General features: G+C 39.3%; 1 protein-coding gene across 2 annotated transcripts; it reads left to right on the top strand.

Annotated features, from left to right (window-relative positions):
* Chek1 (checkpoint kinase 1) lies at positions 1 to 26,004 on the top strand. Of its 2 annotated transcripts, XM_036193077.1 has the most exons (13): positions 1 to 56; positions 658 to 739; positions 2,885 to 3,108; positions 4,318 to 4,382; positions 4,468 to 4,537; positions 14,681 to 14,869; positions 16,159 to 16,263; positions 18,067 to 18,162; positions 20,190 to 20,298; positions 20,845 to 21,025; positions 21,258 to 21,389; positions 22,483 to 22,584; positions 24,461 to 26,004. In XM_036193077.1, exons 2-13 carry the CDS (start codon positions 675 to 677, stop codon positions 24,554 to 24,556), a joined length of 1,434 nt encoding a protein of 477 aa, XP_036048970.1. In that variant the 5' UTR covers positions 1 to 56; positions 658 to 674; the 3' UTR covers positions 24,557 to 26,004. The 2 variants fall into 2 exon arrangements, with proteins under 2 accessions (XP_036048970.1, XP_036048969.1); XM_036193076.1 differs by lacking the exon at positions 1 to 56 and having other exon boundaries at positions 254 to 739.
* Positions 26,005 to 26,980: the final 976 nt, after the last annotated feature.

Raw genomic sequence — 26,980 nt, 5'->3', positions numbered from 1 at the left:
GTGGGACAGGACTCCAGCGAAGAACTCAGAGGTCTTGATTAGTGCGGACGGGCACGGTGAGGGAGCGGTCGTGACGACCGAGAGATGGGAGGACCTGCCGGAGTGCGGGCTGGAGCTGGTGGCCCGCGGCTTTCCAGCGTAAAGGGATCAGAGCTGTTGAGCCTTCGGGGTTCGCACACTTCCGGCTCTAGGGGTCCCTGCCTTCCGCTTCTCTCAACAGCCTGGCCCCGCCCCCTTCCCTCCGGGCCCTGGGGACACGTGCCGTTGGGGTGGGAATTGGAAGTGAGCGGGTGGGAGGAGGGGCTGCTCTGGTAGTAATTACGGTAGTTACTCACACCTGTCCTGCTACTCCCCCCGACCCCCCAACCCCGGGTCTCCCTGCCCGCAACTCCTACTCCTCCCGGTCATTCACCGGGAAGCCTTTGTCTCCCAGCCTCCGATCCAAGCAAGTGTTCAGACTTGCATAAATGCGGAGGACAAAACGTGGCTGAACAGGGATCGTGATATATAGGACAAAATGCCTAAATTTAAGATTGTGACTTGGGTAAATAGGGATGAGATGTAAGGGGAAACCACCGTCGTGCGGAATCAGTGGCACTGCGAGCGATGAGAGTTTACACTCATCCCCGGTATTTTCTGGGATCCTGCATTTTACAGCCGCTGCGCTTGGAGTCATGGCAGTGCCTTTTGTGGAAGACTGGGACTTGGTGCAAACTCTGGGAGAAGGTGCCTACGGAGAGTAAGTTTGAGCCCTCATTTAAATTTTTTATTACATTTAGTAGTGCATGTTTGCGCGCGCGGGTGCGTGCGTGCGTGTGTGCGTGTGCGTGTGTGTGTGTGTGTGTGTGTGTGTACATGCGTGTGTGCGTGTGTGTGTGTGTGTGTGTGTACATGCGTGCGTGTGTGCTGCCATGGTGAGCATATGGAGGTCAGAGGACAACTTGTAGGAGTTCTCTTGAGGGTTGGGAGAATTGAACTTAGATCATCAAGCTTGACAGCAAGTGGCTTTACCTGCTTAGCCATCTTTCTGGACTCCCTAATTTAAATTTTACCTTGCCGGTGTGCTTGCTTTAGTTTTTCATCTGCTGTTTGAATACACATTAAAAAAAATCCTTTATTTAAAGTGGCAAAGAGAATGGATATTTGCATTTGTAAATCAAGGCTCTTAGCAAGTGAGGTCACATATCCACACCCACTCCTTTTTTGTAGTACTGGGGATTGAACCTAGGGGGTCACACATGCTAGGTAAATGCTCTGTCACTGAGCTACAGCCCTAGGCCTTAAAAACCAACAACAAACAAACCCAAGATTTCTTTTGTTTGTTTGTTTTTTTGGAGACAGCCCGCGGCTTTTGGTTTCTCTGTAGCTTTGGAGCCTGTCCTGGCCTTGTAGATCAGGCTGGCCTCAAACTCACAGAGATCCACTCTGCCTCCGGAGTGCTGGGAGTGCTGGGATTAAGGGCTGGCGCCACCACTGCCCAGCTTTTGTTTGTTTTTGTTCAGATCGAAATCTTGTTAGGTTGCTAGGTTGGCCTTGAATTTGTGGTTCACTGTACCCTCTCAGGTAGGTATTACAAGCCTGCATTAGTGGGCCCATCTTTTTAAAAACTTTTCTTTTCCCAAGGATTATAAGAGAATTAGTTTTTTTTTTCCCTACCAAGTTGTGTGTCTTAGAATTTAAATGAGATAATGAAAAGTCCCGAGAGGCACCCTGCCTTATTTCAGATCCTCACACTTAGCAGGTCTGGTTGTGTTCAGTACTCTTGAGCAATCTTTGTGTGCCTCTATTTCCTCATCTGCAGATAGAACTAATAGTACCTACCCAGCATGCACTAGGCAATGACTTTCTTGGAGCTTAACTGTAGTACTTCACATTTCCTTTCATTTCTTTTGAGAACATGGCAGAGCCATCTCATCTTCCTTGACGAAGAAAATAGTGAAGGAAAAATATTTTGGGAAGTGTTAAATATTTAAGATTTATATGTTTTTATATGTATGAGTGTTTGCCTACATGTTAGTATACTACATGTGTACAGTGCTGACAGTCCAGAAGAAGGTAGGATCCTCCGCAACTGGAATTACAGATGGTTATGAGCTACGATGTGGGTACTAGGAACTGTACTCCAGCCTGGTGCCCTTTTTCTGCCCCCCCCACCTCTGTTTTGTTTGCAGAGACTGTGAAGGGGCCCCCAAAATAGCTTGACTACACAGCAGCCATGACAGGCTTATTGGCAGGCAACACCCAGATCCAGGAAAAGCCTTAAGCTGATACCATCCAGGGATCCATCCAGGGGTGAGGAAGTATCTGACATCCCAAACACTCCAACCATTAGATAAGGTGGCCAGATGTCCTAGAGTCTAGCACACATTTATTTTGTTTTACAGATACCCCTAGACAATTGTCAGCCAATCAGGGTCCTGAACCCTGGAAATCCCCTCACCCCAATCTCTGCTATGATAAAAACTCTGCCCCACCTGAGCTCAGGGCTCTCTGCTATCACTGCTGTGTCGGACAGACAGAGGGACCAAGCTCTGGAGCTTGAAATAAAGGCTCTTTGCTTTTTCATGCCAGATTCAGTCTCCGTGGTGGTCTTTTGGAGGTCCCCGTGATCTGGGCATAACAGACAGTGTCTCATTATGTAGCTGGCTGCCTCAAACTTCAAGAGCTCTGCCTGTCTCTGCTTCTCAAAGATCGAAGATGTGCTACCAATATCCTGCTTGCTTGGGTTTTTTGTTTGTTTGCTTAGAGAGTTTCTTTGTAGCTCAGGCTGGCCTTGAACTTGGAATGCTGGAATTACAGGCATGCATCACTAATCTTTTGAAGTTTTAGGAGAAGTAGAATTCTGATGTGAAAATGTTTTAATTTTCTCTCTCTCTTTTTTAAGAGTTCAACTTGCTGTGAATAGAATAACTGAAGAAGCTGTTGCAGTGAAGATTGTAGACATGAAGCGGGCCATAGACTGTCCAGAAAATATTAAGAAAGAGATCTGCATCAATAAAATGTTAAATCATGAGAATGTAGTGAAATTCTATGGCCACAGGAGGGAAGGCAATATCCAGTATCTCTTTCTGGAGTACTGTAGTGGAGGAGAGCTTTTTGATAGAATAGGTATGGAAAAGATTTAAGATAATTCTTTTACTGTACAAGCTTATAAATTGCTACCTAAGGTCTTCCAAGTGATCTGTTACTAAGCTACATTCTTAGTTGCATTTCATTTATCTATCTATCTATCTATCTATCTATCCAAGATTTAATGTTATTCTGTGTGCATTGGTGTCTCACCTGTCTGTTGTCTATGTGAGGGTGTCAGATCCCCTGAAACTGGAGTTACAGAAAGGTGTGAGCTGCCACACCAGTGCTGGGAATTGAACCTGGGCCCTCTGGAAGAGCAGCCAGTGCTCTTAACTGCTGAGCCTTCTCTCCAGCCCTCAGTTGTATTTTTTAGAGGGTGTTTTTCAAGACAGGGTTTTTCTGTAGTCCTGGCTGTCTTGGAAGTCACTCTGGAGACCAGGCTGGCCTTGACCTCTGAGATCCACATTCTTTTGCCTCCTGAGTGCTGGGATTAAAGGCGTGTGCTACCACTGCCTAACTGTTTTAGTGTTAGATAGCTGTTTGATCAGTTTTATATCAGAGTTAGTTATGCAACAGTAAAGTTGGAGTAAAAGATCAGGCACTCTTGACTTTGTAATGTGAAAATTTTATGACTTAAATCTGTTGAGTAGTGAAATTGTACTAGATTTTCCTGTTGGCAGTCATACTAGAATATTGAGGAAAACCAGGCACTGTTTAAAATTTATTTATTTATCTTTGGGTGCTTTATATTCTGTGTACTGTGTGCATGTCTGATGTCTATGGAGGCATGCCTGGTTCTGTAAGAGGCCTGAAGAGGGCACTGGATCCCCTGGACCTGGAGTTACAGATGATTGTGAGCCATGTTGGTGCTGAGAATCAAATCCTGGTCCGCTGGAAGAGTAGCCAGTACTCTAAACTGCTAAGCCATCTCTCCAGCCCTGAGTTGTGTGTTTAAAAGAAGTAGAGGGAAATGTGAAGGAAACCAAGGCCATTGGAATTAGTATAAGATTAAAATACTTTGATGCTTTTATTATTTTCCTACGATGTTAGTTTATTTTTACTATTTAGCAGCTAGGCAGATGTGAGACATTTAGTAATATATTTGTTATTAGACTTGTGTCTTTTGTTAGTATACGTTTCTGTTTGCTTTAGTACAAACAGAAATTGAGATATGGAGTAAGAGCCTATATGGTGGATGCCTAGTTCTATTTTTATCAGTAGACTATCAATACTTATTTCTTACAGAGCCAGACATAGGCATGCCTGAACAAGATGCTCAGAGGTTCTTCCATCAACTTATGGCAGGGGTGGTAGGTACCATAGCTTCTTAAACTGTGCTGAAAATTAGCACCAGTAGGTGAGTTGCTAAATTCTATTGTTTCTACCCCCACTTAGGTTTATCTGCATGGAATTGGAATAACTCACAGGGATATTAAACCAGAAAACCTCCTCTTGGATGAAAGGGGTAAGATTCCATTTTGTTAATGTTTTGGCTAGTCATATAGATCCGATCAAGGGTTTCACATTACTGAAATCCTGGGACCAAAAAAAAAAAGAGGTTCAAAAGTCTAAGAATTTATGGAAATTTCGGATACTGTATTTTGACTTCTAAGTCTTTAATGATATAGTTTGTAGATGAAGGTAGACAAATGCCTGGAACAATGAATGGATGTACCTCACTGGATGAGTAAATAGAATACTTATTAATTTTATTTATTTAATTTTAAATTCATTTGTTTATTTTTTAAAGTTTGTGTTTGTGTGTGTGATACCTGTGGGGGTACCCAGGGAGGCCAGAAAAAGTAGGGGATCCCTTGGATCTACTTGGTCAGCTGCATGATGTGGTTGTTGGTAATAAAACTCCAGCCCTCTGGAAGAATGGTATGCACTTTTAACTGCTGAGCCACTGCTCCAGCCCTACAAGAAAATTTAAAAGTTCTTTAAAGAATTAATGTGCCACGCTTTTATTGAAATATCCTATGCCTTAGTCTTAGAGGTCAAACTCAGGTTGTCAGACTTGGTAGAAAGTGCGTTTACCTGCTGAGCAGTCTCACTGTTGTTTTGTTTTTTAAAATAACTTACTTGTTTATTTTCATTTTATGTGCATTGTTATTTTACCTGCATGTTTGTCTGTGTTGGGGTGTCAGATCTGGAGTTACAGACAGATGTGAGCTGCCATGTGGGTGCTGGGAATTGAACCTGCATCCTCTAGAAGAGCAGTCAGTGCTCTTAACCACTGAGCCATCTCTCAAGCTCCCACCTTTCTGTTTTTTATTGAGATAGTTAACACTCCTCTATTCCCAACACTTGGGAGATGGAGGCAGATTGGAAATTCAAGGCCATCTTTAGCTACATATTGAGTTTGAGGTCTCCCAAATTAGGGAGATACTTCCTCATGTCTGTCCCTCAGAAAAGCTTGATGTATATCTTAGGCTGTTGAATTGCTTCCGTAGCTAGGGATGGCCCGGGGCTTGCCCTATTCTGCTGAGCATACAGGTGTGTGTACCCATGATGGCTCTACTTTTGTTCTGTAGATGTCATAAAATTGAGAAAGAAGAATAGCAAAAGTGTTAGAACCCTGATCAAAAAGATGACAAGTGTCGGTTATATGAAGCAGTGATTTTGTTTTGCTTTGAGTGAGATGAGATCTCATTGCCTTTTTAGTGTGTGTTTCTCTGATGGCTGAGGATGTTGAACATTTTTTCCCAATATTTGTTGGCCTTTTTTAAAAGTTTTTTTTTGTGTGTGTGTGTGTCATTAGAGAACTATCTGTTAACCTCATCCACCCCTTTGTTGATTGGATGCTTCATGTTTTGGCTTAAGTTTTGGAATTCTGAAGACGTTGCAGATAGTGAACTAATGTGAGATATATAATTGGAAAAGATGCTCTGTCATCCTGTCGGCTGTATCCTACCTTCCTGGTTGTTTGCTGTGTGGAAGCTCTTTAATGTCTCACAGTCCCACTTGTTGGTTCTTGGGAAGCCCTTGCGTGTGCCTCTCTGCATCTTGCAGTTGCTTGTTTTTCTCTAGCAGTTCATTCAGAGTTTAAGATCTCAGCTTAAGGGCTTTGATTTATTTTGAACAGGGTTTTGTATGAAGTATGAGAGATGGATTTAATGTCATCCTTTCCTATATGATTATCTAACTTTTCCAGCATCATTGTGTTCATGGTGCTGACCTTTTCCAGTTAGGTGGCTGTGGTTAGGGGCTGGAGAGGTGCATCAGAGGATAAGAGCACTGGCTGCTCTTCCAGAGAACCCTGGGTTCCAGTTCCCAGCACCTAAGGTGGCAGCTCACACCTGTCTGTAACTCCAGTGCCAGAGGATCTGACCTCCATGGTGCACAGACATAAGTGTAGGCAAAACACCCATACACATTAAAAAAAAAAAAAAAAAAAAAAAAGCCCCGTGATGCTCACCTCTAATCCCAGCACTTGGCAGGCAGAGGCAGGTTCTAAGCCAGCCTGGTCTACATAATGAGTTCCAGGACAGCCAGAAAAACAAAGCAAAACAAAAATGAAGGAAGAAATTTTTCTTAAGGTGGCTGTAGCTGTATGAGTTTATTTCTGTCTCCTCTGTTCTACTCCACTATTTACATGTCTGTTTTTCTGCCTTTGTCATGATGCATTTACTGTGGCTTTTTAGTGTGATTGAGATCAGGTATCATGATGCTGCCTAGGGTGGCTTTGGTAGTCCTGAGAAGAATGCCATTGATGACTGAATCTATAAATCACTCCTAGCAATACAAATATTTTTACATTTGTATTGTGGGCTTCCAGTCTTCTAGTACCCTCTTCCATGTCTTTTTTCAGTGTCTTAAAGCCTTCATTGTAGTGTTTTTTTTTTTAATAAGAACAAACCTGGAGCTAGGTATTGGGGTGAATGCTGGAAGATCAGAGACACAGAACAAGCCACAGCTTCCTCACCTTCCCAGTTCCTCAGCTGGTCTTGTTTCCTCAGACTGCAAGCTTCTGAGTCCTCATCCACATGAATCTCAGCTGAACTGTGCTGCTCCAAAGCCTAAAAGCTTTACCAACCAAATGCTTCTAGATTCTGGTCTTCATGCCTTATATATCTTTCTCTTTCTGCCTCACTCCCTGAAAAAAAGCGTGTGTCTGCCATGCTGGCTGTGTCCTTGAACACACAGAGATCTACCTAGCTCTGCCACCCAAGTGCTGGGATTAAAGGCATGCACCACCACCACCACCCAACTTCTGCTATGGCTTGCTCTGACCCATTTTCTAGCCACCATTTTTGGCTCTGTATCTAGTGGCTGTCTGTTCTATGACCCCAGATAAATTTATTAGGGTGCTCAATATTTTGGGGAACACAATACCACCACATAATTACATAATTCCCCCTTCCCTTTTCTCCTTCCAGACCTTATACCTCTCCTTGTTCTCTTTTAGGTTCATGGTCCCTCTTTTTCATATGTATGTACGTATGTATTATAACATACATATCTGTATATGTATATGTGTGTGTATTCCTAAATATGTAAGTACTGCCTGCGTGGTCTTTATAGTCTTATGTGTATGCATGTTTTCAGGGCTGACCATTTGGTATTGAATAACTAAGTGGTATTCTTCCCTGGGGAAGACTATTTCTCCTAATCTCAGCTTCTTCGTGTAGGGTTGAGGCCTCCAGGGCTTTCCCCTGTCCACGTTGGCATGTTGCTTATTGGCTTTAGTATCTCATGTTTAGGCTGTCACGTTGGTGAGACTTTATAGTTGTAGGGGCTCCAAGATCCATGTAACTTCTGACATTCCTAAGATCCAGTCTCACAGCAGACTCCTTGATCCTCTGGCTCTTACATCTTTCTGCTGCCTTCTTGTGCAATGACCCCTGAGCCTTAGGTCCATGAGTTGTATTATAGATGTATCCATTGGGACAACTCTGCTTTTTGGTTTTCTGTAATGGCCTCATTCTGTTGTATAAGGAAATTTCCTTGATGAGGTATGAGGACACACTTACCTTTGGGTAGAAGAACATATATTTAGGACGTAGCTAGGGATTATGTTGATTTAGGAAAGCGGAAGTTGTAAGGTCTTCTCCAATACCCATAGTTTCACTAGCCCTGTGTAGTTGACAAGGTTTCCGCTACTAGGCATGATTTCTGCTTTGTTGAGTGGGTCTTACGTCCAACCTGAGAGTCAAGGTGTTTATACTGTTACTGTACATTATGGCATTGTTGTGCCATGCTGGTGGTTGTTGGAGTTCATAGGCATCATAGCTGGGTAGGACTGTTGGTTGCTTCCCTCTGGAAACTTGCATGGTGCCTTCTGGTACCAAGAAAGCTAGTCCACAGGGAGGAGGCTTGCAGGTCAGTTCCAGCTCAAGGGGCCTCTGGCCCTTTGTCTGGTGTATTTAGCAACAAGGCCTTACTTATCTTCTACCTTTGAGGAGCATCCAAGGTCAGTAGCAGTAGCCTGTGGTGTTTTGGAAGTCTCTTGGACAACCCTGACTAACAAAACTCAAAAGAGGGCTTCTCAGGCTTGGTGGTGGAGTTTTTGTTAGGTGGTCTTTGGCTCCTAGAAGGAGAACTGTTAGCCTAGAGGAGAAGATTTTATTTTGACTGAGTATGTTTACACACTGACTTATGTTTACTATTAGTTAACCTTTAGGTAGATAGTTAGTAGTATGATTCCAGTATTTTCAGAAATCCTTGCTGTTATTAAACCTCTTTCCTCCTTCTTTTGCATTGCTCCTCTCCCCTAGTTAGAGCCCTCACCCCAGTTTTCATTTCTCATCAGATCATTTGTGCTCTTGTATTCACCTCTCTATTGCTCCTCCATTTTCCCCAACCCAACAATGGTCCCTTTTCACTTCCCTAGTTTCTGTAGTTATTCCAGGATATGTACTCACATCTGAAGATTGGAGCCTCAGATGATAGAGAATATGTGATGTTTGTCTTTTGAGGTCTGGGTTATTTCACTCAATAGTATCATTCCTGGTCCATCCATTTGCCTGCAGAGTTCTTGATTTCATTTTTCATTATACTCGAATAGTATTCCATAGTGTCTATGCGCCACATTTCCATTATCAGATTGTTGGTTGTTTCCGTTTCCTAGCTACTGTGAATAGAGCAGCAGTGAACATGGCTTATCGAATATCTGTGGAGTAGAGTACCAAGTCCTTTGGCCATTTGCCACGGGATGAGATAGCTGCGTCAGACATATGGTAGATTTATTTGTAGCTTTTTGAAAGTTCTCTACACTGATTTCCGGAGTGACCAGTTCATTATTCCACCAACAGTGAATGAAGCTCCCTTTCTGCACATTCCCTCCAGCATTTGTTGTCCGTTCTTTACCCTTTGAGTGGGGTGAGATGAAATCTCAGAGCTGTTTTCATTTGCATTTTCTTACTTGCTAGAGACAGTGAACATTTTTTGAGACATTTCTTAGTCCCCCCCCCCCCCCCAACTCTATTAAGGTCCCAGGCCCACTTTTTTTTTTTTTCCTCAGTATTTGTTTTCTGAGTTTTTTTTAAAAAAAAGCATATTCTGGATATTGATTCTCTGTTGAGTATGATTCTTTATGACATTTTCAGACATCCATACTGTTATTTAACCCTCTTCCCCTTCCTACATTTATCTCTTTCCCATTCTGTGTGTGGGCTTCCTCTTCACCCAGTTGACTGTTTCTTTACTTCTGCAGAAGCTTTTTAGTTTTGTGAAGTTCCACTTTTAAATTATTGGCCTTAATTCTTGGGTAAGTGGAGATCGATTCAGAAAGCCCTTTCCTACATCTGTATCGCAAGGGTAGGTACTGCCTATGTTTTTTTCTAGCAGTTTCAGTGTTTTGGGTTTCACATTTAGGTTTTTGATCTATTTGAGTTAGTTTTTTGTGCAAGATGATAGATACAGGTCTAATTCCATTCTTCTGCATGTGAACATCTAGTTTTCCCAGCACCATTTGTTGGCGATCCGTTCTTTTTTCCAGTGTATGTTTTTGGCATCTTGTCAAATACTAAGTGACTGAAGTTATGTGTACTTTTGTTTAGGTCTTGGATTTTGTCATATTGGTCTACATGTCTGTTTTTGAGTGAGTACTATAATGTTTTTATCACTACAGCTCTGTAATATATCTTGAGATCTGTAGTTGTAATCTCTCCAGCATTCTTTTTGCTCAGGATTGTTTTGACTACTCAGGGTTTTTTATAATTCCATATGAGTTTTAGGATAGTTTTTCTATTTCTGTGAAGAATGAAATGGGGGCTGAGATTGTAATTGCATTGATTGAATCTAAATAGCTTTTGGTAAAATGGTCATTTCCATAATATTTTACCAATCCATGAGCATGGGATGTCTTTCCATTTTCTAGTCTTTATCTAGTCTTTTTAGAGGTTTAAAGATTTTATTATAGAAGTCTTTCACTTCCTTGGTATATTAGTTGGGGTTCTCTAAGAAACAGAATGATAGAATGAACTAATATATATTTGTATATTGGTGAGGGATTTATTAGAGTATTATTAGACACTGCCTGTGGTCAAGTAGTCCAACAATGGCTGTCTCCTGACAGAATAATATCCAATAGTTGTCTAACCCACAAGACTTGATGTCTTAGCAGTCCCAGTTTGGTGCTAGAGTTCCAGGGAGATTCTAGATAGCTACCAGCTTTCAGTTCATGTTGGAATCCTGAAGAATAGGTTTTAACACCAGCCAAAGAATGAGTTAGTATAGATGAACTTGCTATTGCTAGTGAAAATGAGGGCAAGCAGACAGAAAACAAAGCTTCCTTCTTCCATGTTCTGTTATATGGGCTGCCACCGGAGGCAGTGGCCCAGATTTAGAGTGTGAATAGGAGTATGTCCATTCTCTCTTTCTTTGTATGTTTGTTGTTGTATAGAAAAGTTATTGATTTGCCCAAGTTAATTCTGTATCCTACCACACTGCTGAATTTGTTCATTATTTCTAGAGGTTTTCTGGTAGAATTTCTGAGATATCTACTGTATCATGCCTTCTGCAAGTAGGGATATTTTGGCTCCCTATTGTATCCCTTTATTTCCTTTTGCCTATTGTTCCACTTAGTGTTTCAGGCACAGTGTTTTACAAAGGAGTAGGGATAGTGGACATCCCTATCTCATTTCTGACATCAGTGGTATTGCTTCCAAATTTTTCTCCATATAGGATGTTGTTGGCTATAGGCTTATATACAGCTTCTATTATGTTGAGGTATATTCACTTTGTTTTCTAGCTTAGAATAAGAAATACATAAAAAACTTAGCACACAAAAATTTTATACATATTGTAAATCCTATCTTTGCACCTGACAGTAAAAATATCAACATTCACATCTAAAAATGCTCATAGTATTGTTTGTTTGTAGAAGTCTCAAAACAACCCAAATATGTATCAACTGTAAGATAGATAAATTATGAAATGTATAATTTATAGTGACAAGCAATGGCAGATGAATTTCAGGAATAAAATGATGTAGAAATAAAAACAAAAACAAAAGCACAACAAAACCCCAAACTCATACATTATCTGTTTTTATGAAGTCCAAAACCGAAATTATTGTTTAGGATTAGAAACTTGTAACGGTAGCACAAGTAGAAAGAAAACTGAATGGTAGGCAGCTCTGAAAGGCAAGGGAGTGTGTGTATGGGTGTTTTGCCTACAGTATGTCTGTGCACCATGTGCCTGCAGTGTTGGTGGAGACCAGAAGAAGTACTGAATCCTCTTAGAACTGGAGTTACAGACAGTTGTTAGTTGCCATATGGATGCTGGGATTTGAATTAGGGTTCTTTGGAAGAGCAGTCAGTATTCTTTAACCACTGAACCATCTAGCCCTGCTCTTTTCTTTATTTTTCTTTATTTATTTTGAATATTTGAGACAGTTTTCTGTGTAGTATCCCTGGCTGTCCTGGAACTTGCTCAGTAGATCAGACTGGCCTTGAATGAACAGCTCTATCTGCTTCTGTCTCCCAAGTGCTTGGATTCAGCACTACCCAGCTTTTTTTTAAAATATAGTTTTAATTTAAGAAATTCACAAAAATGTTAAGCTGAATGTCTGGTAAGTGCATCTTGATTGGGTGGATTAAGACTTCTGTTGGTCTTTTCTGTGTCGAACACACAGATGGCAAGCCCAGCGCCACTTAGAGATCTTTGGCAACAGTTAACTCTGCAGCTCTCACATGACTGAGCCTGTATGATAATGAGTATTCAGAGACGGGTAATGCCTGGGGGGCGCTCACCAACCTAAGACAGAACACCTGTGTGGCCTGGACAGGTGTCTCCATAACGGGTAAGGTGACCTGCTGATGTCCCATGCAACCTAAATCAGAAGCTCATTTTTTAGTAAAAGTGGGGGGGACCTGCAGGACCCTGGCCCTGTTTTGGGTAACTGTTGCCTTTCTTGCTGACCTTGACCTTGATGTCCTCCCTATGCTAATTCCCTGCGAGATTCCACCTTCCTGAATGCTTAAGGAAAGTTCCTTGTCTGTGTATCCAGCATATTGGGCGTTAACATCTTAGATGCAAGATTGTAAAACATCAGGAGTGGGGGTTGGGGTGGTGGGGGTGGTGGTGGGGATTTAGCTCAATGGTAGAGCGCTTGCCTAGCAAGCACAAGGCCCGGGGTTAGATCCTCAGCTAAAAAAAAAAAGAAGCGAACTTCTGCCACCTGGTTCCCCCATTGTGCTGTAAGCCTGTATTTAAGACCTCCTCCCTCCTTCAATAAACAGCATTCTGCATTAAAAAAAAACCCAAAAAACAAAAACAGAAGAGGGGGTCAAGAACATGGTGGGAAACCCACAGAGACCCCTGACCGGTGCTAGTTGAAGCTCACTGACTCTGGACTGACAGCTCAGGAACCTGCATGGGACTGAACTAGGACTGCTGAATGTGGGTGACAGTTGTGTGGCTTGATCTGTTTGTGGGATCCCTGGCAGCAGGACCAGGACTTATCCCAGGTGCATGAACTGGCTTTTTGAAGCCCATTCCCTGTGGTGGGATACCTGCTCAGCTTTGATAAAATGGAGAGGGGCTAGGCTCTCCTTCAACTTGGTATGCCAGACTTTGTTGACTACCATGGGAGGCCTTACCCACTCTGAGGAGTGGATGGGGGTAGAGTGGGAGGGTGGTGAGGAGGCGGGAGAAAGGGAGGGAGGGGGAACTGGGGTTGGTATGTAAAATGGAAAAAAATTTTAAGAAATAAACATATTTAATAAAAAAAAAAAGAAATTCACAAAAATGTTAAGCTGAATATCTGGTAAGTGCATCTTGATTACACTGTTATTCTTGTGTATTTATTTAGTTTTCATTTAGTTTTTGTTAGTAAGCTAAAGAAACAAAATCCCACCAATATCTAAATTCTTCCCTTCCTTCCTTCCCGGACACATTTATCTCTAAATTACATCTCTAAATGTTAAATTCATACCTGTAGTTCTCTAACTTAACCATATTATGTTACACACATGATGAAGCAGCCAAACCCAAAAGACACTATGGTAAACCGTTAGTACTCAAAGAGACTGCTGCTTAGAAGTAGTTTGAAGTTGTGATCTCAGTGCTTTAAAAAGATGTAATTGCACCCTGTATCTCTCAAAGTTAAATACAGGTAACAAATACACTGGCTTATGGGGTGTGAACATTTGTTTCTAACTTAAAATAGAACAATAATTACCTAAAACAAAAAATACATATTTATATTTATAATACTTATAACAAGATTTGTTCGTGCTACTAGCGTTTTTCTTGTATAATATCTGATTTCGGATGAATGCATATATCTTGTTAACTGCTTCCATAGTTGAAGTGAGAATTGTTAAAGAGTGGATAATCTCACAGTTTGACACCTTGGCCACACTGCTTTCAAAAGGTTGTACCTATGAGGATCTCTGGTAATAGGGTTTTCCTAACTCCTTAGTTTCCCTTTGCTGGGGCATCCTATAATGTCTGTATTTTCGTATCCCGTATAACCATGGTTTATTGTCAGCCTTTCTCGCTGATTTTATCTACGACCTGCATTGGCTAACGCAGTGCCTATTACTTGCACGTGGTATGTTGAAACAGAAAGTTCTTCATGCAGTTTGTATGTGATGAAGAAGGGAGAGCAGAGTGGAAGTTTGTTCTTCTGGCTTGTTTTGGCATGGAATTTCTGCTTCTTTTCTCACATTTGCTGCTGTGATGAGTTCTTGTGGCTTCACAGCTTATAGTTTAGTTTGATACATCCTTATATGTTTCTTTTTTGCCAACTGACATTGTTTGCCATTGAGAAAGCTTTGGTGATGACTTCTTACCCTCCACAGTTCTCAGTGAAGGCTTTTGCTCTACTGTCTTCCCAGGTTTGTTTTCCAGGAGGGTGTCTACAGCATCTTTATTTGACCTGGTATAAGCTGGTTTTTGTGTTGCTTATATATTGTTTTAGTTAATAAGAAATTGGGGTCTTTGCTAAGTTTAGTTTAGTATAAATGATGGTGCCTTTTAATTTTTCTTCATTACACATACATAGATTTCTTTTGCTGATTTTCAGGTAGAGAAATTCAAGTCTTAAGGAAAACTAATGTTATTTAGTAATTCCTATATGTATTTAAAAATCCTTTTGAGGGAGGAAGAAAAAAAAATCTTTTTAATCTGGTGCTGGTCTTTTTTTGTTTTGGCTTAGATAACCTCAAAATCTCTGACTTTGGCTTGGCGACAGTATTTCGGCATAATAATCGTGAACGCTTACTAAACAAGATGTGTGGTACTTTACCTTATGTTGCTCCAGAGCTTCTAAAGAGAAAAGAATTTCATGCAGAACCAGTTGATGTTTGGTCCTGTGGAATAGTACTTACTGCAATGTTGGCTGGAGGTAAGGCTGTATAGTTATGAGAAAACTTATTTTCTCTGAAAAATCATATTTCTTATACCAAAATAAAAATGAAATAACCTAAGGAAATCTAATTCTGTAATAGAAAGGTTGTGAGCCACCTCTCCAGTTCTGTAGTAGTTTTGTTAGTGTTTAACTGATTGCTTTGGGCTGCAATAACAAAGTACCATATTGTGAGTGCACTATAAACAGTAGATATTTATCCATTTCGTACAAATTATGAAGGCCTCAAGTCTGGGTGATGAAGGTGCAAACATGGCCATATTTGGAGGCCCCTCTTCCTGCCTTGTAGTTGACCATCTTACTGAGAAGAGAGGCAGACTCTTCAGGGTCTTCATAAGAACCCAAATCCCACTTTTGAGGGCTTTCCTACCTCTGACCTCGTCATCCATCTCCAGAATCGTCACAATGGGAACATGGGAGTGAGTGATCTGGCTGCGGCATCTTTCCCTTCGTTGATGGCTGGAATGATTTGGTTGATCTGGCTGGCGAGGCTGGTGTTGCCTTTCTCTCCTGAAGTTGTGGGCTGGCTTGAAGAGGACCACTTTCCCTGAATAGGAGGGTCAGCCTTCAGTCAAGTGTATACAAGTAGCTACAGTCCCCTGTTAGAACCTCTAGTCAATTTCTCATGTTCATTATCTTAGGGTTAGGATTTCAGTATAAAGTTTAGAGGGGAAGCAAACATTTAACCCATTATAATTAACATCTTATAGGCTGGGTGGTGGTGGCACACGCCTTTAATCCTAGCACTTGGGAAGCAGAGGCAGGCTGATCTCATTGAGTTTGAGGCCAGCCTGGTCTACAAAGCGAGTTCCAGGACAGCCAGGGCTGTTGCACAGAGAAACCCTGCCTCAAAAAACAAAATATAAATAAATAAATAAATAAACAAGTAAACAAGCAAATAAATAAATAAATAAAATGAACATCTTATTTCTCACTACCTTGAAACTTATAACCCAGAGAGAGATTCATTTACATGAAATGTATCTATTAAATGAAAATCTCAATACTTCTTTTGGGGTTGCTGGAGATTGAACCCAGGGCTTAATACCTACCAGGCAAGCACTCTGTCACTAAGCAATATCTCTAGCCTTCATGTGAAAGAGTGGATTTCAATGAAATTTAGTATGAAAACCAAATTGAATTACTATGGAGGAAACTTGCGTTCTTTTTATGTATTGTTCACTTATTCTATTGTGTGGTTTTTCCTTGACATTTTTATTACATAATTTTGTGAACACTCAGAAAACCAACACCTGTTTCATTTTTAGAGTTGCCGTGGGACCAGCCCAGTGACAGCTGTCAGGAATATTCTGATTGGAAAGAAAAAAAAACCTATCTCAATCCTTGGAAAAAAATTGATTCTGCTCCTCTGGGTAACTGGTTGTTAGATTGAAAGTGTTGATTTTGTGGGTAATAAAGTCTCATGTTAGCTGGTTTTTCCCTCCTTTCCTCCTTCCCTCCCTTTCTTTCTTTCTTTCTTTCTTTCTTTCTTTCTTTCTTTCTTCTTCCTCCTTTTTTTTTTTTTTTTAAATGTAAGTAACCCATAGTACTTTTAGCTAACTTAGAAAATATACGTAAAAATTAAACAATGGTTGGATGTAGTGGCACTTGTCTTTAATCCCAGCACCCAGCAGGAAGCAGAGGCAGGTGGATCTCTGAGCCTGCCTGGCCTACATAGGGAGTTCCAGGCCAGCCAGGACTACATAGTGAGACCTCATCTCAAGAAAGAGAGTGGGAAGGAAACAGCTATAATTGTGGCATTTGGAAATAGCCTTTTAAAGGTATTCTGATATATGTGCCTATGCTTTCATGTAAAAAATATACAGCAAATGTATACTACATATATATAAGTATATACTTTTGCAAAAATTAAACCCTAGTACTTTGTATTTCATAACTCATTTTAGTTTTGATGCTCAGCATTTTCCCAAATCTATAATTACTGGTCTGGATCATACTTTTAAAGACTGGTGGTATTCATTATATGGATATGTCTTACTCATCAAGTTTAAGATTTAGGTTTTTTCCTTTAATTTTACTTTTAGTGAAGAGATATGATAAGCATCTTTGTTTCTTGATGCTTGTGTATATCCTTTAATTATTTGCTTAAAAAATTTTTCTTCTCTCACAAGCAAAACTGGAGAGTTAAAAGAGTATGTATCTTTTTAAGTTTTATGGGCTTATTTTACAAATTTGCTTTTTTAAAAGTTTGTACCATTTCATCATTTATTTAACGTTTTTTTTTTTTTTTTTTTTTGGTTATATTTTGAAATACTGGGTTTCACTATGTATCCGTGACTGGCCTGGAACTCACTATGTAGACCAGGCTGATTTTCATATTCAGAGAGATTAGTCTACCTCTGCCTGCTGAATACTGGGATTAAATGTATATGTTACCATGCCTGGCCAAAAAAAAATTTTTTTAACCAATAAGTCTGTAACTGATACTGCTTTTTTCAATTTATTTTAGACTTAATATTGAGTGAGTTGCCTACCCCCTTATGTAACTTACTAGCTTTTTCAGTTTTGCTTACTTTTGGCAATGAAATTTATAGTTTTTCTTAATCCTTTGGGGGCTTTTCCAAAAATGTATTCATATTATTTATTGTGTTTGTTATGGTATTTCCTAGAATTTGTCATTTACTTTTTAAAGTTTTTTTTTTTTTTTTTTTTGGTGTGTGTGTGTATGTGTTCTCATTTAGTGTTTCCATGGTTTAGTTTTTACGTTTTATTGTTGTTGGCTTTGATTTTGCAACAGTCTCATTTAGCCTAAGCAGATCCCTAAGCTCAACTGTAATAGAGGATGGCCTTATTCTCCAGTCTCTACCTCCAGAGACTGGTGTTCAGATGCTAAGGTGCTTGGCTTGTTTGTTTTTGGAGACAAGGTCTGTTAGTCCATGCTGGCCTAAAACTCAGGCAGAACCTGACTGTGGCAATCCTTTCACCCTCCTGAGTGCTGGGACCACAAGCTTGAGTCACTTTTCAGTTCTAGTTTACATTTTTGATGTTGAGAATTATATGAGTTCTTTTTACAACTAATATATATGTCCCAGGCTAGCCTCATTCTTAAACATCCTGCCTGTGCCTCTCAAGTGTGTCATGTGCCTGGCTTTTGTGTCTTTTAAGTTTTATCTAATCTGCTTAACTTTACAAATACTGTCTTGTTTTGTTTTCAGCTTTGCTTCATAAAATTCTAGTTGAGAATCCATCAGCAAGGATTACCATCCCAGACATTAAAAAAGATAGATGGTACAACAAATCATTTAACAGAGGTAAAAAAGAAAGCACACTCATTTAACTCTGTGAAATACCACAAACCCATGTTATAACTCTGGTTTACCCAAATGAAGATTTTAATATCTAGTAGGAAAAACTAATTTGAAATTAATATTGTTTATTAATAACTAAAAAGAGTGCTATAATTTCAATGTTTTGATGCGGTCTAATGAAACGAGGAAGATTTTTCCTCATGAAGACATGACAGGAAATCTAAATTTTGAAGATTAAAAGGAGCTAGCAGGCGAGGTATGTTTGCTTCTGTGCAGAAGCAGCAGCTTTAGGACAAATAGATTTTGTACATTGAGTATATTTGAAGAACTTGAAGGTCAGCTCACTATGACATGGACCTTGTGTTCCGTGTGCATCACTAACCAGTGGTCAACATGGTAATTGGTGTGTCATAGGTACGCAGTAACTGTTTGCTGAGTGAGTGGGTAGAGAATTGGGAGAGTGAGAGGTTTGAGCTGATTCAGGAAAGGCAGATAGCTCAGTTATAGGAGGGCTATATGAGCTACACTTCAGGATTTATCCTGGAGCTTACCACCATTAGGCCAAGTTTGAGGGGCTTCAAAAGCAAGAAAATGACAAGTTGATGTGTTTGATTTTAAATCTTTCTGAATACTCCTTCATTATTTTCAATGAATAGAAAGAGATTAAGTAATGTGGGCTTCTACAATAGTGTTTAGATGTGAGAAGATGCTGGCTCTTCTTCCAGAGGACCTGAGTTTGATTCCAGTACCTACATGGGGGCCCACAAGCATCTATAACTCAAACCCCAGGAGGTCTGATACTCTCTGGCCTCTGAGGGCATGCATTTGTGTGGTGCACAGACATTTAGATAAAATACATATTCACATAAAGGAAAATGGTGTAAAAAGATTTAGGAGCCAGTGTTTTTTGTCAATTTTGTTCACTATTGAATACCTAGTACTAGGGTAATGTCTGGTATTACATAACCCTAATAAAGCATTTTAGTAAGTGGATTAAAAATTATAAAATAAAAATAATAAAAAATAGAAATATAAAAAATATTGTTTTAACACTAAGCATTGTTAAATGGCTTTGGGGACAGGTCTAATAGATGTTGGTGTGTTCAGCCTTTTGCTATTATGATCCATTGTTTATAGTCAGGAACTATACAAGAGTTAAATGATTTAAGTTACTTTATGGTTTTGTATTGGACTATATCTGTATCTATTCTTGGCTGAAACTGGCTGTGGGCTGGACTCTCCTGCTGGGAGAAGAGGCTGAAACTTAAGAAAAGGGGAATGAGTAACAGAACATCAGGATCAGGGTTTCCAGGGTTTCTGAGGGTGTGTGTGTGTGTGTGTGTGTGTGTGTGTGCGCGCGCGCGCGTTGAGGAAGTAGTAATGGGTCCATAATACAAGTATCAGCCTTGACCTTTGAGGGGAGAATACAAGGAGGAAGAGAGGCATAAGCAAGTATATTTGCAAATTTGGTAGTGACATGCAGAGTTAGTTCAGGTCCGTTGGTATTATTTTTTCTAAAAGTAGAATAGTATATCATACTAAATAGTGATGGAATGGAGGATGGTATTGATAATTTCAGAAGAGAAGAGAATAGAAGTTTTGAAATAACCCCTTGTGAGGAAGTATGAGGTGACAGGTGACATGGACTGTTGCAGTCTAGCTGAGGAATGAAAGTTTAAAATGGCTTCATTTTCTATATCCTGACTATTCTTGGTAAAGCTTCTTTAAGGGAACAGTATTAGACAGAACATATTCAGTGCTCACTGTCATAATCATGAGTTATTTAAAAATTTTAAAAGTTTGAGTTATTTAGCTAGTCTTTTGTTGATCATCATGTTACCCATAAAAGGTATCATTAAAATTGTGGTCTTAGTGAAGCAGTAATGTAACATTTCTTATAAAATTAAAAAAAGCTTCATTTTATATTATTTTATGTTCAATAAATGGATTTAGATGTGGCTCTGCTTTTTCAAATTGCCAGTTAGATTAGTTAATACTTTCATAGAAGATTTGTATTTGTTCCTTTTTAGGTGCAAAGAGGCCCCGAGCCACTTCAGGTGGTATGTCAGAGTCTTCTAGTGGATTCTCTAAGCACATTCATTCCAATTTGGACTTTTCTCCCGTAAATAGTGCTTCCAGGTACGAATTAGAATAATTTTTTCTTTTTCCTTCTTTCTTTCTCTCTTCCTTTCTCTCTCTTTTTTTGAGGAAAGGTCTTACTACGTAACCTTGACTGAACTGGAACTTGGTAGCCCAAACTGGTCTTGAATTTGTACTAATCCTCTTGGGTCTGCTTCCTGAGTGTTGGGATTTCAGGTGTATACCACCATGCATTGGCAGATCAAGTTGTCTTTTTAAAATGTAATTATTCCCCATAAAGAATAAAATGTATATATTTTACTTAATAATGCAAATAATTTCACCAAAATGAGAACGATTGTGTAATATAAGGCCTGGTGGGTTTTATTTAAGACATTTTTAGTCTAACACTGTAGCACACATATTTCTAGTCACAGGTAACTGCTAATTGGAGGTTGAAGCAGGAGGATGGATAGTTCCAGGACAATCTAGGCAGCAAGATGCAATCTTGTCTCAAAAAAGTAAAGGAAAAGAAACACAAAATAAATAGTTAATAAGAATGAAACATCTTAAAGGCACTTTTTTCCTTTTGTTTTAATGTCTTAGTGAAGAAAATGTGAAGTTCTCTAGTTCCCAGCCAGAGCCCCGGACAGGGCTGTCCTTGTGGGACACTGGTGGCTCCTCCTCTGTTGACAAACTGGTACAAGGCATCAGCTTTTCACAGCCTACGTGTCCTGATCACATGCTTGTAAGCAGTCAGTTACTTGGGACCCCTGGGTCCTCACAGGTACGGGATTGAATTTTTCAGATAAATAATTGTTGCCTTTTATTTTTGTTGTCTTAAAAATCTTAGGGTATATGTGATTACTACTTGTAGTTGGCACATATTGTTTGGATAAGGAAGAAATAATTAGAGGAGGCATTTATGGTTGGGAATCCTAAGTCAAGGAAAAGAATTTCAGACTGTTGCTGTAAACTGGTCACACTGGATTGATTCAGCTTTCTTCTTTGTTTTGTAGAACCCCTGGCAGCGCTTGGTCAAAAGAATGACACGCTTCTTCACCAAATTGGATGCAGACAAATCTTACCAGTGCCTGAAAGAGACCTTTGAGAAGTTGGGCTATCAGTGGAAGAAGAGTTGTATGAATCAGGTATGTTTTATTAGTTTTCAGTATTTTTTTTTAACCATAGAAAATTAAATATTTGAACAAAACATCAATAGTCAGTGAGTGCTTTGAAAATACAAGCAATTAGACTGCAGTCGACAATGTGTTTGGGTTGTGTTCCGGCTCTTGGCTGTGACTTTTCTTTACGCCAGTCCTTTTGTGGTAATATTTTAAAAAACCCAAAGTGAACAGGGATGGAGACTGAAGTGGGAGTTGTGAGACCTCTCCAAACCTTCACTATTATTGCACTGGTATTGCAGCTTTTCAGCCATAGATACAGCTTCTCGTTTTCTTTCTTGTAATACTTTTGTTTTCTTTTTCATATATGGGAGTGATAGATTGACTACAGACAGTATTGGGGATTAAACTCAGGCCATGTCCATGTTGGGTAGGTGCTGTGCCACCAAGCTACATCCCCAGTCTTCATTACATTCTTATTTCTTTTGATTGTTTTTTCAATTCTGCTTTGCTATAAAATGTCTTCTTTTGTTACTAAAAGTTCACCTAGAGTTCTCCTTACAGCTTGGTTTAGATTGGATGCAGACTTGCCCAGTGGAGAGAGAGAGCAGTCTGTTTTTTTTTTTTTTTTTTTTTTTTTTTAAGATTTGTTTTTACACTTAGGAGGTAGAATTATAGGTGATTGGGAGCCTCCTGACATGGGTGCTGGGAATGGGACTCAGGTCCTCTGGAAGAGTGGGTGTCAAGTGCTCTTAACCTGAGCTATCTCTAGCCCTGTAATTTAAAGTGCATGCCGCTCCTGTTGTGCAAGGATTGTAGTATACATTTTTATCCCAAAAGTATTATTGACCCGTTGAGACAGAGGTTTTTGTTAAGAGTATTTTCTAGGGGCTGGAGAGATGGCTCAGAGGTTAAGAGCACTGGCTGCTCTTCCAGAGGGCCTGAGTTCAATTCCTGGCAACCACATGGTGGCTCACAACATCGATAATGGGACCTGGCGCCCTCCTCTGGCCTGGAAACATACATGCAGGCAGTTCACTGTATACATAATTTAAAAAAAAAAAAAAAGTGTTTTCTATTCATGTGTGTTTGTGTCTTGACCTTATTTTTATTGCCTTAGGTCACTGTATCAACAACTGATAGAAGAAACAATAAGTTGATTTTCAAAATAAATTTGGTAGAAATGGATGAAAAGATACTGGTTGACTTTCGGCTTTCTAAGGTATTTTTAAAAGTATTTTATTTATAGGATTTTTTCCATGGGAATATTTCTGTGTGAATTTTTAAATGGTTTTATGTGTTATATACTGTAGTTCACCCCTCTGCACTACTGCTTGGAGTCTTTTAGGTCGAGCACAGTTCCAATTAGCATGATGAGTCCTTATGCTATCTTACACTGTTTCCCAACTAGGACCTAAATTTTCTCTTTGCTTGGAGTAAATATCTTATGCATATATCTTTGTTCAGGTTATATCTGTTCCTTGTTGATGACTAGTTTTGGCTTTCATATTGACTGTCAGAGTATCTCGTGCTTCTTGTTTTGTTGCAGCAGTTACTTAGTAGTGGCTCCAAAGTCTAAGGGTAGTCATGCTGGCAATTTTAGTCTAGAATATTGATAACCATTGTTCTGTTGTACTCTAATTGTGTTCCTTTTACTATGCCATATTTATAGATTAAACTGTATCATAGCCATGTATACATAGGAATGCACATGGTATATAGACCATGTAATGTTCCATCCTATGTGGTTTCAGACCCTTACAGAATGTTTTGGAGTATAGCCACATGAATATGTAAATACACTGTAACTTGTTTATTTTCATTTAGTGTTACAAACTTTGACTTTTGTCATCATCTACTTTTCAGAAAATTTTTTGGTTGTTTTTCTTTTTTTTTTTTTTCTGGAGACCTTCTCAGTATAAAAATTTTGATGGGCTGGGGATGCACTGGAATTTATAGAGTGCTAGCTTAGCGTGCACAAAGCTCTGGATTGGATCCCCAGCACCAGATAAAAGCAGGTGTGGCAGTGTGTGCCTGTATAGTAGGGAGGAGGATCAGGAATTCGGTGCCATCTGAGGCCTCATAGCTAGTTTGAGGCCAGCCCTTTGTGGGACCTTGTTCCCCCTAAAAAATTGTTTTTGTTTTTTTTCTCTTTTTGTAACATACAGAGAAGTAGAGAGTAAAAGAATAAAAATAATTTTAAAGTATACTTCCCAACAGTTAGTTATCATTTGTAGTACTTTGGAATACTCAAATTTTGATTCATATAACATTTGTCTGTTTAATAAAAATTATGACATTAAAAAGCTTTCACATTATAATGTAATGACCTCCTTTTTGTGATTAATATTATGATTCTACTCAACTATTTTTTATTTTTCAAGCCTATTCTGTATAAAACCAAACCAGTATAATATCTATTTCCTGAGAGTTTATATGTGGCTCTAGAGATGGTTGAGGAGTAATTCACATTTTTTATATTGGAGATTAGTTGCAGTATTCTTTTCTAGATTCTTGGTGTCTAATTAAATTATGAAGGCTTCTCCTCTATTGAAACTGTTGTCATAACAGAGTTTAGTGGACTTTTTTGTGATAAAACTTCAGTGTGGCTTGTTTTTAGTTCACAAATTCTTGCTGCTTATGGAAAACAATTGGTGTAGGTCCAAAGGTACTAACACTTGAAACAAACAAAAAATGCTATTATTCTGCTTTCTCTGCTCAATGTGGTGAGAAACTGAAGAACACATGATCAGGTGAGAATTACTTATGTAGCCATTTCCTCCAGAATATTTGGTCTTCACAAGTGGACTGGACTCAGGTTGCATTTAATAAATTATTAATGAAGAACCCATAAGATGTTATAATAGCCTGCTCAAATAAGTCAAAGTGCTAAAGATTTATATGGAATGAAAACTAACTGGAGTGGTACATTCCTGCAGTTCAGTTTCTCAGAAGAACAGAGGGGAGGGAAAAAAAAGACCTGAGGGATGCCATAACTGGACATATCTAAGAATCTTTGTTTCTACTGACCAGGAATGATAATATGACCTTTTGACACAATCTTTTTTTATATTTTTAAAATATTATTCCTAAAATAGGGCGATGGATTAGAGTTCAAGAGACACTTCCTGAAGATTAAAGGGAAGCTCAGTGATGTTGTTAGCAGCCAGAAGGTTTGGTTTCCTGTTACATGATGAAGCTGTCAGCTCTGGAGACTCCTGGTGACTATAGTGCTGCTATGTTGACATTATTCTTCCTAGAGAAGATTACCCTGTTCTGCAAACTGCAAACAATAGTTTTTGAAGAGTTCTCTTCCTGTTATCCAAACATCTTCCAATTCTGAGTATGTTTTGCATACAAATAATACTGTACTTTAATTGCATGTAATACTTTGGGGAAAGAATGGATCAAATTCATTAGGTATTTCTCCAGCTGTGTTTAAATGGTCTGAATTTGAAACCTATCTGGTAGAAACCAACTTTTGGGATATGTGAGTTTGCAAGCTTTTATACCAATGTAGTATGACTTCTGAAAAAAAAAATGAGAACATTTTATTTCATTCTAAGAAAACATATTTCTCATCTGCTATTTAATTGTAAGGATAAATAAACAAAGACTATGTACAGCTGATTGATTCATGAAGTGAGCCTGCTACAAAGACTGTGTCCCAAGATATGTGCTGTATTTTCAGTTTGGGTGTGTGCGCTGCACAAGGGCTCAACCAGTTCTAGAAAACTGTTCTTGAGTTGTAATGATTAAAATGACAAGCTTTTTTGTGTGTATGTGTGTGTTCCTGGTGTCAAATATAAAGTACTGGTTGGTCTTTGAAGAAGTTGAACGTAAGCTTTTGTGCTTATCTTACTTTAAATTACACACTTGAATACTTTTTTACATTCACAGTCATATTTTAACTCTAGAAATAAATTCTATTTTTAAAATCAATCCCTAACAGTGAACTTATTGGCCATCAAGTTTCTAGATAACACTGACTAAAAGGGGGTGGGGAGGAGTGGGTAAGGAAACACAAGAATAGACCTGATTCTTGTTCCTTGCCTTTTACACTCACTAAAACCTTGTTTTGTTCATAAAATTTATACTAAAATATGAATTATATGATTGGGGTCGTGTATTCCTTTTTGTAGACAAATTACAATGTTAATTAGTCTGAAGCTAAGAACACTTACCATTTTATGGCTGAAGTTTATTACATGTTGGTGTATGCTGCCATACTTATCTCTCCTGTACTCAGAAGTAAACCTGAACCTTATAGTCGGTCTCTTGTTTTTCACATTGTAGTACCACTGGTTAAAATCAGTCGTTTTTTAAAAGATTGTTACTTATTCCTTGGTAGTTTATTTTCTAGAAAAGTTGTCAGAATGATCCTTCTAAAGTGTAATTCAGACCCCTGCCCTACTCCCAATAGTTACAACTTTCATCATAGTTAAAATTCCAAGTTTGGTCTGAGCTGTGTAGTTCTAGGTGACTGTCTTTTTCATCTGATAGGATGTAGTACTGTCTCCAGAGCCTGTTTCTAATTTGACTCACTGATTTCCTGCCAGCCCTTCACACCCACCATTTTGCCTTTTGTCTCCATGAATTTGAATACTCCTGTATTCTACATAAATAGAATTGTATATTTGTTTCTTTGTGTTTGGCTTATTTCCTACTTGCTTCTTTTTGTGATTCCACAGTCGCACATGAGTGCGTGGATGGATACACATGCACTTACTTTTTTTTTTTTTTTAAAGATTTATTTATTATGTACACAGAAGAGGGTACCAGATCTCATTACAGATGGTTGTGAGCCACCATGTGGGTGCTGGGAATTGAAATCAGGACCTTGGGAAAAGCAGTCGGTGCTCTTAACCTCTGAGCCATCTCTCCAGCCCCCACAGTTACTTTTTCATACGATCATGTATGTTTGGATTGATGCCACCTTTTTTTTGTCTACTGTAAATGATCCTCATGTGAACATGGATATATAAATATCTGCTCAAGTCTCTGTTTTTAATTCTTTTGTGTATACCCAGAGGTAGAATTGATAGGTCATGTGATAATTGTGTTTTTAATATTTTCAGGCACTGTAATATTGTTTGCTATAATAGCTATGTTACTTTTATTCTTGATGTCTTTTCTTGTAAAGTAAAACAATCTATTTAAACTTTTTTTTTTCTTTTTGTTTTCTGAGACAAGGTTTCTCTATATAATAGTCCTGGCTGTCCTGGGACTCGCCCTGTAGACCATGTTGGCCTTGAACTCAAAGATCTGCCTGCCTCTGCCTCCCAGGGCTGGATTCAAAGGCGTGGGCCACCACCACCTGACCATCTATTTAAGATTAATAACAGCTAGGGGTTTTTTGTTGTTACTTTATTTTATTTTGTTTTTTTATTTTAAGAGACAGGGTCTCACTTTGTAGTCCAGACTGGCCTTTGAACTCACTATCTGTCTCAGGTTGGCTCTTTTCCCCTCCTGTGTAGTGGGTAGCCATTCCAGCCTTGGCCTGGAAGTTCCAACCCCCATTGAGGCTTCAGTAATGGTCACCCCTATAAGGCGGGGCTGAGGGAGGACGCTGAAGACCCAGGATAAAGAGGAGAGGCCTCGCTTGGACCCTGGACGCT

Source organism: Onychomys torridus, chromosome 7, assembly GCF_903995425.1.
Source record: "Onychomys torridus chromosome 7, mOncTor1.1, whole genome shotgun sequence".
In the NCBI taxonomy this organism is placed as follows: Eukaryota; Metazoa; Chordata; class Mammalia; order Rodentia; family Cricetidae; genus Onychomys; species Onychomys torridus.
The sequence above is the reverse complement of the archived record's forward strand: the minus strand, read 5'-3'. Positions and strand labels throughout refer to the sequence as shown.

Excerpts from the sequence above, each read along its gene's own strand:
- Chek1 (XM_036193076.1), top strand. The coding sequence starts at position 555 with ATGAGATGTAAGGGGAAACCACCGTCGTGCGGAATCAGTGGCACTGCG. Across the intron at positions 4,538-14,680 it reads CCTCCTCTTGGATGAAAGGG|ATAACCTCAAAATCTCTGAC; the intron begins GTAAGATTCCAT and ends GTTTTGGCTTAG. Across the intron at positions 14,870-16,158 it reads TACTGCAATGTTGGCTGGAG|AGTTGCCGTGGGACCAGCCC; the intron begins GTAAGGCTGTAT and ends TTTCATTTTTAG.